At 43.7% G+C, this 13,516-nt stretch overlaps 1 protein-coding gene across 9 annotated transcripts in view; it reads right to left on the bottom strand.

The window, feature by feature from the left end:
* Positions 1–979: 979 nt before the first annotated feature.
* Positions 980–13,516, bottom strand: part of TBC1D24 (TBC1 domain family member 24) — a 34,214-nt gene continuing 21,677 nt past the window's right edge. For all 9 annotated transcript variants that reach the window (XM_005522781.3, XM_014252710.2, XM_014252708.2 and 6 more), the window contains 5 exons: positions 13,013–13,171; positions 12,027–12,090; positions 9,921–10,016; positions 7,977–8,211; positions 980–4,918 (listed from right to left, as the gene is read on the bottom strand). In XM_005522781.3, coding sequence (XP_005522838.1) covers positions 4,764–4,918; positions 7,977–8,211; positions 9,921–10,016; positions 12,027–12,090; positions 13,013–13,171 — 709 coding nt within the window. In that variant the 3' untranslated portion in view covers positions 980–4,763. The remainder of the gene's footprint in view (positions 4,919–7,976; positions 8,212–9,920; positions 10,017–12,026; positions 12,091–13,012; positions 13,172–13,516) is intronic.

Raw genomic sequence — 13,516 nt, forward strand, 5'->3', positions numbered from 1 at the left:
CACGCTTTCTAGGTGGGGCACCAAGCTTCTGCTGCCTGATGCAATCAAGCATGTTCCCCTCTCAGGTCTCAGTCACTGGGTTTACAGCAGCTGCAAGGTCCCAAAACACCTGCCTGCACTACTCAGCTCCTCATGAACCCTCACTTACACCTTCCTGCTACTAAGCACCTTCATGATTAAGTTTACAGCCTTTAAGGGAGTTGTAAAATTCTGATTTATTGTATTTAAGGCTCAGGTCATCTTCAGAAACCATGCAAAAAAAGCCCTTTTGGATTGCAAGGATGGATTTACTGGGGATGGAGGCACAGGACGAGGCTGAGAGGAACCTCTAGCGGCCATGGGCTTCCTATGCAGCAAACCTCCTGGCAGTGCAGGGCTGGCCAGAGAATCAACCATTTGGGAATTGTTTCTGCCAGCTCAGCAATCCCTTTTCCACACTGCATTGCCTTAAACCACAGCTCTGCTCTTGGAAATGTATAGCAGCATGGGAAGGCCAGATTTTTGTATGGGGTGGATATAGAGGGGTGGGAGTTTTTTAAAGGGAAATACCCAAATCCCTTTGGCCTGACAGCAATTTGTTTAAACTGTCAAATTTCGTGCAATTCCACTTTTTTCATTTACATCCTTGGTCACTGCATGGTCTGACTGCAACTTACAGGTGCTAGTGGCCAGAAGACACCCTTAACCTCTGTATTAAACCCAGGCTTGGCTAGGGCAAACCATGCTCCCTGGCCCTGCAAAGAGGAAGAAGGCTCATGTCAGAATTAGCTATCTAGAGACTTCACAGTCAGTTTGACCACCGGATCTCAGGGGAAGTCTTGTGAGGTCTGAAACAACCACGAACTGTGTAACCACCTCATTGCAGTGAGAGTTCTGTCAGAGAACACAAGCTCCAGGGGTTTCTCTAAGTTTCAGGGTGTCTTTTGCTATGAGCTCTACAGGAAGGAAAAGACCAGAACAAAGGACAAAGCCAGCAGCCTCCACAGCCAAATACCTTTAATATAATCCAAGATTCTGCACAGTGACAAAAATACCATTGATGTAGGACAGCAATTCCAAAACAGGGCAGAAAACCAATTCAGCAGCACACCACCACTCATCTGAAGAAATGATCCCCTCAAATAGTATACACACACTCAACCTGACTATGAATAGTCTAAAATTCATGACAGAGAGCTGCAGAACAGCCAGGTGCCCACGCCTCATCTATACCCAACAGCCTGACTCAGTGTCACTTGCTGAGCCGAGCTCTTGCTGTGCCATGGTTGTGGGTCAGCTCCTGGCTGTGGTATCGGTGTCCCCATGGGCAAAGGAGATCACACCCCACCAAAAATGAGGGTGAATTTCCAAGGACAAAGTACACAATTTCAATACACACATATGAAGAGCTGTTGATGCATCTGCACATGTCACCCCTCTGTGGGTCACCACAGATCTCTATTGGCATGGTTTAACTCTTCAGAGAATAGTACTGGCCCCCACTCCATTCTGACTTCAGATATGTCACCAGAGAGGAAATGAGAATCTTCCCCTTCCCTTTGCTAATTTGCCTCTATTAACAGGAGGTTGATTAACATGTTGCGTCAGAAAAAGGAGCATGCCAAAGTGCAGGAGCTGCAGCAAAGACAGCTCAGGTGCAGTGAAATCTGTCCAGTCTTGCTGCAGCTGGATACAATTCCCGTGGCCTGAAAACAGCTTGGTTGCCATTTACAGTGAAGTCAGGTTTCTGGTGTAAGGAGTTTCTAATCTTCTCTGCCTTCAAGGAATACGACAAAGCAAAAAGCAGCTTCTCAGGAGAGCACAGACACTCTCGCAGAACTGTGGTGACAAACGCCCAGCCTGCAGCTCTCAGCCCAAGCCCATCCTGTGACTGGCACTATTACTGCTGCCAGCAGGACCACAAACAGGGATTACAGCCTTCAAGAGTTGTTCAGGCTGCAAGTAACAACTGACTAAAGCACTTCATGGCTGGAGTACTTGAGATAACTCCACTTTCTGATAAGGTGTCCACTGGCGTCATTGTCTTCAAAACCAGTCTGTGGCCTCCATCTCAAGAGCTTTGCATAATACAAAGGATTTGAACTTTGATAGTTGGTCAGCAACAACCATTAACTACACACATAGGGAAAATACCTCTTTGCTACTGGAAAGATGAAAACACTGTTCTTCTAAGGTGTCTCACAACCGCAACAGGCATGATGGATGAGGATTTGCACATGACAAGGAATATCCGTTTTTACTGAACACAAGGATTGTGTGAAGTTGCTGCAGCACTGTAGAACTGCACTCCCTGGATTATTGCAGCTTCTTGCTCATCCAGGCTATTCCAGTTCAAACCACACAGACCAGTCCCACAGGGTGGCTGTGGCAGGGCAGTGCTTTATCAAGCCAAACCAGTTCCGCGCCTTGTGTCCAGTACTGCTCCCTGGATTCTCACACTGATATCCTATGAGGAGTTTCTGAGCAACCAGGAATTATTTCAGATTCCAAACACCCAAATCACTGTGCACCAAGAACAGAACAGGGAAAAGAACGTGTTTCTGAGGAACGTTTCTTAGATATGGCTTAAGACAAGGTATTGACATAGTTGCACCTGGCAGGGATGGGAGCGAGGAAATCCCATCACACTGCCAGATGCAGCCAAGTTTTTGCAGATAAAATTTATTCATTTGGAGTAGAACATTACACTCCAACAAATCCTACCAACACAGATCCAGGGAATTTCTGACAACAAGCTGGAAATTAATTCTGTTGTGTTTTTGAGTTGTTTTTTGTTCCCAAGGGCACCTCCTCAGACAAGCTCAAAAGAGGAGATGCAAACCAAATAGAAATCCCACATACACTAAGGAGAACCTATACTTTTTGAGTGACTTGTCTGAGGAACCTTGTGGGATACCTGCAAGGGCAAAGTGACATGGGTGGCTTGGAAAAATAGAAGGCAGCATCAGCCAGTGTTTGCAGAAAGCCAGATATGACAGAGTTCTTTCACATCAAAATATATCAGTTTGACAGAATTGCCTCTTGCAGTTCAATCAACCTTATGGAAAACCTGGGAAAAGACTGGGCAAACTCACTGTGTGGGAAGGAGAAAGGGAGGCCCAATGCTGACTCACAGGGCTAGAGAATCCAATTACAAATACAAATGGTGCATAAGACATTTTAAACTGTTCTGCACATAGGCTAATTTTTCAAAGAGTTATTTTGACAAAAATTCAAAGTGGCACCTTAAAAAGCAAATCTTATTTTTGCTAAGTTTATTCACATACTCTGCAAGAGGCAACTCTACCCAGCCATGAGGTACTGTCATGGCTGGCCAGCTGGACAAGCCAACATGACCAAAAACTCACCTCTGATCCTGGAATATGAATGTGACCCTGTCTAGTCTAGCTTTTAACATTATTCATTTAAATTTTTCCTTTTAATGAACTTAAAGCTTAACTACTTAAGTATAACATTAATAACATTAAGTAGCAATCCCACTCTACAGCCATTTTTTAGATTGAACTTTTAAGAAAATCAGCAATTTCTCTTTCCCTTCATTTTCCCTGTTGTGATAAATCTTACTAGTGGGTTACTCACTGAAGCTCTGAGCATCCTGTTGTATGCTCTGGACTACTCACTAATGTTTATGTATTTGTGCTTCATGTGGGAGAAGTTCCACAATACAAATGCCACAGGGCATGCCTGCAGAGAATGTAGGAATGCTCAAGAACGAGCAAAGCCTCCTTGCATCACCCAAACTGTACCAGAAAACACAGGAAGAAAACTGTTACCTTCTCTGGAGGGATCTCATCACTGGGAAGATATCTTGAGAAACAGTGTTGCCTCCAGTTCTCCTGGGAAACTCATTCCCTCCCAGATTTGCCTCTTTGCCTTCCTCTCTTTACTTGTGGAGAGGATTAAGTTCCCGTTATCACCATGTCTAGTTCCCCAAACACATAGGGATATCAGCACAGTTATTTTCAGATTTAAAGCTTAATATCAGCTCCCAGGAAAGATGAGGAAAGAAACATTTCTGAGCACTGCAGATACTCTCTGGCCTTCAGCTGCCTGACACAGGGAGTTGCTCTGAAGTCATCACACTGATATGGAATAGGAATGTAAACAAAATCAAGACTTGGAGATATCACCGACCAGCCTGGATGCCTTTCTCAGAGGCAGACTGCTTAAATATGCAACTGGAACATGTCAAAGGTTTTGGTACAAGATCAGAAATCATGGTTCTGGTGGGAATGAAGAGCTTCATAACTTAATGGTACTGATTTGTCTGCACAACGTCTACTCATAGGAGGGATGTGATTTTATGAACTACTGTTCTATGTCAAATGTGAAGTCACCAGTGTTCCCTGTGAGGAGACATCTGATATTCCTGGCTCAGGCCAGGTACTGGTGCCAGTGGCTCAGAGCTCTGCAGCACAGCTCAGCCAGGTTTGTGTCTCCAAGGAACTGTTGCCTCAAACCTATCCCATGATTTAGACCTGTATCCACCTAGCATGGCTCTGAACTCATCACATTTTCATTTTTACTAACAGTCCCTTGAAAACAAATCTCTAGAAGTAAAGGGACAAGCAATTAACCAGATACATTACTTCACCTTGACCTGTCTGAAATAAAGTAAAAGTAAACAACTAGGCCTGCACACAAGTCCACTACTTAGGAATGACTCACAGCACTGAGCCCAGAAGAAAGGATGTTCTAACTTAGCTCCTGTATCAAAATTTACTTTGGACGACTGAAAGACTAGCTGATTAATGATAGTCACATCAACCATTTATGGTGTCCCTGAAGCCCCACACCTCCAGGATGGAGATCTGGAAGCTTTCAGAGCACAGTGGCTGGTTATTGAAAGTGTTGCAGTGGCTGGTTCTCCCATGGTTCAGATCTGCATCAAGGTACAGAGCCTGGCCATCACCACCTCCTGGGAAGAGACAAAGACAGGGTGAGAATGTCTCTGCATTTCTTGGCATGGGAAACAGATGTACAAAGACTTTAGTGCTCTTCCCATGGGGAACAACTTGTAGCCCTCAGCAACATCTGCTTGCTGTCTTCAGGTGTAACAGTATATGATCAGATGTATAGGCTTTGAAGGATAATATCAGAACTGGATGATTTCTTTTAGTAACAATAAATAAAAGTAATGCAACTCAGTAAGAACAAAAACTATCTGTATTTAAGATTTGTATTTCAGTGCTGGAGGATACTGGAAGCTACAACTGCAAATTTTTCTCCAGTAAAGGAAAACCAAATAATTCTGTTAGCAGTCAAAAATCAAAGCTGGAAGAAGAACAAGATCAGTAAGTAACAGCACTGGCTTGGTCTTCTAAATCACTATAAAACATTTAAGAGTTGAAAGCATTTTGGTTATCTGTGGGTCTGTGTCAAGGTTTACAGAGATTTCAGTCAGAAAATGCAGAGAAGTGAAATAAAGTTAGACAGAAATGTGTTAGGAGGACAAAAAGGAATTGCTTACTGGGCAACCATCGAAGAGCAGTTACTAAAGCCATCTGAACAATCAAAAGGGTGTTCTGGTCCACAGCTGGAGCTGTGTATAACATTCACTTCTATGTATCTACTATCAAGTCTGTATCTCTCTTATTACCAACCATAGTGTAGTATATGGTAAATATAAACAACTCCCTTACCTAAGGCTGAAAGGAAGAGCTGGTGGGACGTCACACTCTACACCTCCCTAAAAGAAGGGTGGAACCTGGTGGGGATCAGGTGCTCTGCTCCCAGAGAACAAGTGACAGGACAAGAAGAAAATGCCTCAACCACCAGAGAAGCTTTAGGTTGGATATTGGGAAAATTTCTGCACTGAAAGGGTGGTCAGGCATTGGAACAAGCTACCCAGGGCAGTAGTGGAGTCATTATCCTGGAAGTGTTCAAAAACCATGTAGATGTGGCACCTGGGGAGATGTGTTAGCGGTGGCCTTGGCAGTGCTGTGGTAATGGTTGGACTCGATGGTCTTAGAGGGCTTTTCCAACCTAAACAATTCCATGATTTTATGATTAGAGCACATGCTGCTAAGTGGGAAATCAGCCAACACCTGACATTACAGAGGAAATTATAGGCCAGTTGCTCTCCTAATAAGTGTCAAGTAAAGACTTTTGGGACAACGACAACTATGATTTTAGATATGTTCCTTACGAATCCCATTTAAGTGACAACTTTACTAATGTCATGGAGTTACTTTGCCTTTAAGAAAGTTTAAGTTGCTGGGATCTGCCTGGTGTCTTTTCTCCTGACCAATTATCGGTCATTGCTGAGAATTGACAGCAGTTTAGGCCATTGAAAAGTGGGATCAACTTGTGAACCCTACCTTAAAGTGTAAAACCAGAGCTCTCTTGGTTCTCTTTGTTTCCTGGCTGGGAAGGGCGGCAGAGCCCCAGGCCTCCCGTTCCCTGCCCAGGCCATGCGGCCGGGCGGGGACTGGGCTGGGCCCAGCGTCTCCCGGCCGGGGGATGCGGGCCCTGTGGAGGGGGTTTTCTCCGGGCTCTGGCCGGGCCAGGCCGAGCCGATCTCTGGCTCGGCTGCAGGTTTTTTGCTGTGGCTGGATTCACTGGAGACTGCTGAGTGAAGAAAGAGAGAGGCCCTGGGCCTGCAGCGGGCTGGGCGCGGCGACTGCACTCTCCAGAGCAGCCATGAGGAGCTTTCCATCACAGACGGCTCCAGCTCCTGCACCGGCCGAGGCCACAGAACTACCTACAACAGCCTGGGCAAGATTTTAACTCTTTCATTTCCCAGATGAGACTTGCGGATTAATCTTTTTATCCAGACAGAGAAAAGAGAGTGATCAACATGAAAAGAGACTTTATAAACTACTAGTGACAGGAAAGAAAAGAAAAGGTAGAGAATTAAGAAGATGCTTTAATTAAGCTGAAATATCTTTCTGTTAAAACTATGGAAATGGACAATAAGGTCTTGAAAACACTCCTTTAATTCATGACAGTATATAGGGAGGAATAGAGTGTTCAAAGTGTAAATTTTGAGTAAAAAGTAGAGTAATTATGGCACAGTGAAGTGCTGGAGGATTTGAAGCCTTGAGAGGCAATGAGAAAACTGTTTTCTGGTGAAGCTCACGGAAACAGATGAAGAAGACTTTCTGCCTTTGAATAACTTATCCTTAAAAATCCCATCCCTAGACTCATGGCCCATACACACTTGAGAGTGATGTGAAAAATGGGAGGAGTGGGCTCTAATAACAGCAGCTCTGGGCAGCTAACATTAGAGCAATGGAAAACTATAACAAAAATAGTTTTTCTTGTGAGAAACTCCATAAATTAACAGGAAGAAACTTCTGTTTCTCTATAAAGACTGGTGAAAAGACTGTAGCAAGAATTGGGACTGTTTTAACCATCAAAGTTCCAAAGGTTTTGTCTCTTTTGTCATGTGAACAAGGGAATAGTGGGTAGACAGGGGATGAAAAGGTTTTTCTGGAAGTTTATTCTGGTGTTCTTATTGTAGTTTGTCAATAAACTTTCTTTTTTTTTCCCTTTTAAGTTTTATGCCTGTTTTGCTCTTGTTCTAATCCATATCTCACAGCAAGAAATAAGTAATTTTCTTAGTTATTGGTTTAAAACCACGACAACTAAGCAGACTTTTGCCAAAGCCAGCAGCACCACAGGTCCAATAAAGTTCCTGGAGAATTAACATGTTTTCTAATTTACACTGTGTTTCAAAAGCCTTGATGCAAAGTAAGCTCCTTTTTGAGAACTACTTCTCATCGTGAATTAGGCAGTATGAAGGAATGGCTGTTGATAAAGCCATGAGCTACTCTCTTCTCTAAAATGCTTGTATGCAGGTTTTCCCACAGAAAATTTTGGTTGGGAAATGATGTCAGGTTTTGGGCAATTTTATCTCTACCTGCAGTAGTGATACTGAAATAGATAAAGGGGTCAGGTGTATTTACTACGTATCTAAGGTGGACAGGAAGAGCTGGGGTAGGATCTGTGCTCGAATTCTCACACTGACTCACCTATAATGATGCACTCGCTGCTGCCAGCCATGAACATGGAGGCTGTTTTGGAAGGCAAGTTGAAGTGCCTAGCTGCTAAGAAGGGAGAAAGGCGATCTGAGGGGTCTGAGGGGATGCTGCTGGAGGAAAGTGTGCTGGAAGCTGGCTGGGTATGGTTTTCTGTCTCTGATCCAGTCGAGGCAAGTTCTGGGTGTTTTATGATCACCCACTCATAGCGTTCCACTTCTGGCTGCAGCTGCAGAGAGGCAGAGAAGGGCAGAGCTGATGTTAGTGTACATACAGAGCTCTGCTCAGAAAAGAACATTCCAGCCCCTCAGTCTCCACCCGCACAGTCAGCAGCAAAGCTTAGATCAACCTTTCTTTTAGGCCAGATATTTTCCTTTATTCCTTTGCTTTTTAGGTGGTTGAGGAATTATGCAATAACTTCTGAGTCACCTTATTACATCTCTCATCTCTAGATCATCTTTCTCTACAACTGCATAAAAGGAGGGTAGAGCCAGTTGGGGTAAGGCTCTGCTCCCAGTTTACAAGAGATAGACAAGAGGAAATAGTCTCAAGTTGTGCCTGGGAAGGTTTAGCTTGGATATTGTGAAAATTTCTGCACTGACACAGTTGTCACGCAACAGGCTGCCCAGGGAAGAGGTAGAACGACCATCTGTGTCAGTTTGGCACAGCCTGGTTCTTGGTCATGGGGGGGCCACATAGGTGACTTCTGTGAGAAGCTGCTGAAATCTTCCACCATGTCCGACAGAGCCAATCCCTGATGGCTCTGAAGATGGACATGCTGCTGGTCAAGGTTGGGCCAATTAGAGATTATGGTAATGCCTCTATGATAATGAAGGACGGGGAGGAGGTGTTCCACATGCTGGAGCAGAGATTCCTCTGCAGGCCATGGTGATGACCATGGTGAAGCAGGTTGTCCCCCTGCAGCCTGTGGGGACCCACGGGGGATGCAGATATCCACCCGCAGTCCATGGGGGAGGTGTCCATGCCAGAGCAGGTGTGTGCCTGGAGGAGGCTGTGAGCCCATGGGAGACCTTGTGGAGAGAGGGAGCCCTGCTTCCAGGCTGGAGCAGCCTGTCCTTGGAGGACTGCACCCTGTGGAAGTGACCCATGAAGCAGCAGCTTGGGGAGGACTGTTTGCCTGTGGGAGGGGCTCATACTGCAGCAGGTCACAGGGAGCTGCTGCTTGTGAGATTGGAACCATGCTGGAGAAGTTCACAGAGAGCTGTCCCTGTGGGAGGGACCCCACAGACGAAGGTCTCCTCCTCCTGAGCTTTGGGAGAAAATCTTGGTGATGAACTGACTAAATCCCCCAGCTCCTGTCTCCCTGCACTGTTGGTGGGAAGGAGGGAGGGGTTGGGGGAAGAAGGTGGTTTTAAGGACTTATTTTACTTCTCATTTTCCGGCTCTGATCTTGTTAGCAATAAATTCACTCTCTCATCTCTAAGTTGAGCCTGTTTTGCCATTGGAGTGTTTTTTCTCAGTCCTTAACTCATGAATCCTTTGTTAAACTTCCTCTCCTCTGGCCAGCTATAACAGGAAAGGGTGAGTGAGCAGCTTTTGTAGGTGCCTGGCATTTGGCCAATGTTAAACCATGACACCATCCTTAGAAGTGTTCAAAAAATGTGTGGATGTGGCACTTGGGGACATAGTTTGCTAGTGAACATGATGGTTCTGGGTTGGTGATTTGACTTCATAATCCTAAAGGTCTTTTTCACCTTGATGATTCTATGATCTTCTAAGAAAATGTTCTGCACAAGGGGAGAAAAAGAGCCACCACAAAACTTAAAAGTAAAATTTTTCCTCCACACTGAGAGCTCAATAAACTTTATAAATTAGACAGGCATGTAATCCAACCTCTTTAAGTGGAAAGGTGGTGGTTGTTAACCAGTACAGTTGTTCTGTCTTGGTACTGGGTAGCAACAACAAAATTTTACTCACCCTAAACACAAAGCACTCCCCAGTTCCAAAGAAACTGAGCTTGTTTCCTCCTCGCCGGCGCTCACTCCAGTCACTGGACAGGTAAGCCCCACAGACCTGGCACAGACAGCACAGTAAGGCTTCCCATTGAAGGAGAAAGTGTGTTAAACCCCCTGATACTGATATTTCAGAGGCCAAAACTGCAGGCTTTACCTTAGTTTGAGTTTCAGAGTCTCTACACCAGTGGATTAAAGCAGCACAAATACTTATAGATTTAAACTACTTTAATCCACCAGTGGTTACCTCTAAATCATAAGAATGTCATAAATTATTTCATACCTCTGATGCCTTAAGGGAGAATTTTTCTAATACAACCCCAGGTACCAAAGCATAGATCACTCCATGCCTGTACAGCCCGACTCCCACTGTCTCACTTTGGCAACCAAAGCAGCAGTGCTGTCCCAAGTTACAGTATGAGCAGCTCTGCCTGAACACTTTTTGGTCAAACAATGGCCTTGGTGGCTTTCTTACGTTTAAAAGTGTAGGTTAAAGCCAGCTTAGCTAAGCAAATGCTGAACTAGCTCAGATATTTAGAGCAGCCACTCAAACCACATGAGGTCTACTACTAGTTGACCTACTAGCCACTAGTCTCCAATGAAGAGAAGCATCCTTTGAGGGCTGAGCTGGTCTCTGGACTCCTGTGCTTGTACTAGAATTTTTGATACCAGGATTACACATCCCTGCGAAGTGCACACAGAGGAAACAATGAAGCTCCAAGAGTGGGATGAAAGTATCTGTGCTTTTTTCCCCCAGAAACTAGAAAAACAATTACAATTATACAGAATTGTTCTAAGGTACATTTGCTGTTTGGCCTCCATGAGCATTACAAGGAGAGCTCCTAGAACAAAATTACTGAAGATCAGATTTGCTTTATATAGATAAATCTGTATTTAGATTTAAATCTAAATGACCTAGAAGTCCATTTGATGTGATATGCCTGATGGGTATGAGAGGCTGAAAATCAGAAGGCAAATTTTCTTCATTCTAAAAGTTACCTATAGACATATGAAGAAAGGATGAACAATCCTTTCCAGAAATTGTCCAAATCCATAAGCACGAAACAAACCCCCCATATCTTTGTCCTACTTTTTTTTTTTTTTTTTGCTAATACATGTTTTTTTTGAGGGGTAAGAAACAAACAAACATCTTAAAAAAAACAGAATCCCTTACAAAGACAGACTTTTGACAGGCTGCAAGACAAGAAGCAAAATAATTGTTCCCCCCTCTACCCTTTAGATACCAGGGCATTCCATAAGCCACTGGCATTTCAAAACAGGCCTGAATGGCCAGAAACCACACACAGAACTACAAAAAGGCCTGGAGGGTGAACATTAGGTAGATGTAAGTAAGAGTAGAAATGGGCTTGTTCATGGACACTCATCCTGCAGAGATATAGGCAGGAATAAAGTCCACAGACTGCTGTGTGCCACATTTCTGCTCCTGTGTGCCCTCCTGAGAAGGTTCTAGAAAGATTTCTTGTTTTATGTATTAATTTTTTGAACAAGCATGTCGTTGCTTTCACATTACGCTGTCCAATACTGTCACACACAGGAGCAGAAATAAGGGACCTGTGTGCACTCCTCCTCAGGTTTTCAAAGCTTCCTTGGCTTATTTTTTTCTCCAATCAAGAATGAGATGAAGCTAAGGCTTTTGTTTTCATGTCATGTAGTCCAACATTACTCATACCATTTAAATTCTGCTACTTTCTCTCTTCACATCCTTGAGAAAACAAAAATATCTTCTATGAATCATAACTTTAGCACGATTCCCACTCTGTCCCTCTGATTCTGCATTTCAGAGTTTGTCAAAGACCAGAATGAACTACTTTAATCCATCACCCCACACTAATTGCAAGAGAAAAAGCAGTTAACCAAGACCTGTGTTGCAAAGTCTGCCCAAGAAGGCATAGTCCTATAACCAACAAATAGAATAATTTAAAGCACGGATTCTTAAAAAACCAAAACCAAACCTTGCTTATTCATTTTATTGTAAACAGCTATGTGTTGCAACACAGCATTACACACTGCCCAAACCCCAATTTAATCACTTATCTTTCGCCTCACTCACTTCTTTTGTTGTTGTCTTGATGAGAAGCAGAGTTGGTTCATGTCCCTCGCTGTGGGAATAGAACCTGAAGTGCAGAGCACAACAAAGTGAGCACTTGACTGCCACCAGCTGCAGCTCCTTTCCTCCACAATGTCAGGCACTGCCTCCTTCTCCAACCAACACCATGGCAAAAAAACACCTGAAGACTAAGAATATTCCTGCAAATACTTTATACAGTCCATGTAAATAATACAGCTGAGTGTAAATGAATACTATGAAGCAGTTGTTCTCTACTCAGTCCCCTGTAAAGTTTATGTCTCTGAAGAATAACTAGAAGCTTACTTAGATCAACTGCAGCATTTTATAGCATTTTGAATTGAAACAACCTAGAGGACTGATGGCCATGTCTGAAGGGCTTTAGGTCTTCATGGAAATGAACTGTGATGCATTCTCTTTGCTTGCTTTTGCTCTTCCTCATAGGCACATAAGGCTGGGAAGAGCAGGTCATTCCCTGCCTCAGTACCTCAACTGCTGATGGTGAAGTCATTATTAGGAGCTATAGGGTTATAGTCTTCTTACAGTGCAACAACTCATATCTAGTTTATCTCACTTTAAAAAAAAACAATCCCATTCATAGGTAATTTCCAGTTTCTAGTTCTCTAATTCCTTGAATCAGATTGAATGTGGCTATCTATCAAAACTGCCTGCAGAGCAGCAACTGAGTCAAACCATTCAAACACTTAAGGAACCAGACTCAGACCTGCAGAATCTGTGAACTGATCTGACTTATCCAATTGATCTTGAACAGTTTAAAATATTCTGGCATAGGAAATATTCCAGTCAAATGCTGTAGGCAATAGGAACTTGTCAGATTTATATTCCATCATTAATGATATTCTTCAGATCAAGTTCTGACTAAGCACAACCTTTTTGTCAATCCAGCAAACACTTCACCAGTTGCTCCTTTCTGCCCTATGGTAGAGAAGAGAGAGGAAGATTTTCCTTACCTGCTCAGACTACAGCCATGTTCCAAGGTGGTAAAGAGCAGGAGGGGCTGGCACAGTGCAAATCGCTCTGGGATCCATGACCAGATATCCCGCATCTCCTTCACACTGACAATTTCTGATTTGAAGTTCTCAGCATGAACTGCCAAATGCACATTCTGCCTGAGAAATACAATAGAAAACATTGAGAAGCAATAATTTAACAGGTTTTAGATTACGGAACTGAAACATGAGAAGAACACTAACACACTCCAGCACATAAATTATTGGTCAAAGCTCCAGCCCACAGGGTTAGGTGGCCATGACAAGGTAATAAGATACTGCATTTTAACATAATCCTCAGAGGCAGAGATCTAGCTTGCCTGTACCTTCTATTCTTCTGTATGGCACCTTTACACATGGAGACACAACACTGAGCCACTAAAAATGACCATGGCCTTATATTTGCTGTTTGTGACAGCCTTGCTGGCACTTGTATTTAAGCAGAGAGAACAGAATACCTAAACA

Source organism: Pseudopodoces humilis, chromosome 18, assembly GCF_049639895.1.
Source record: "Pseudopodoces humilis isolate 2021_Gansu_Grassland_sample_001 chromosome 18, ASM4963989v1, whole genome shotgun sequence".
In the NCBI taxonomy this organism is placed as follows: domain Eukaryota; kingdom Metazoa; phylum Chordata; class Aves; order Passeriformes; family Paridae; genus Pseudopodoces; species Pseudopodoces humilis.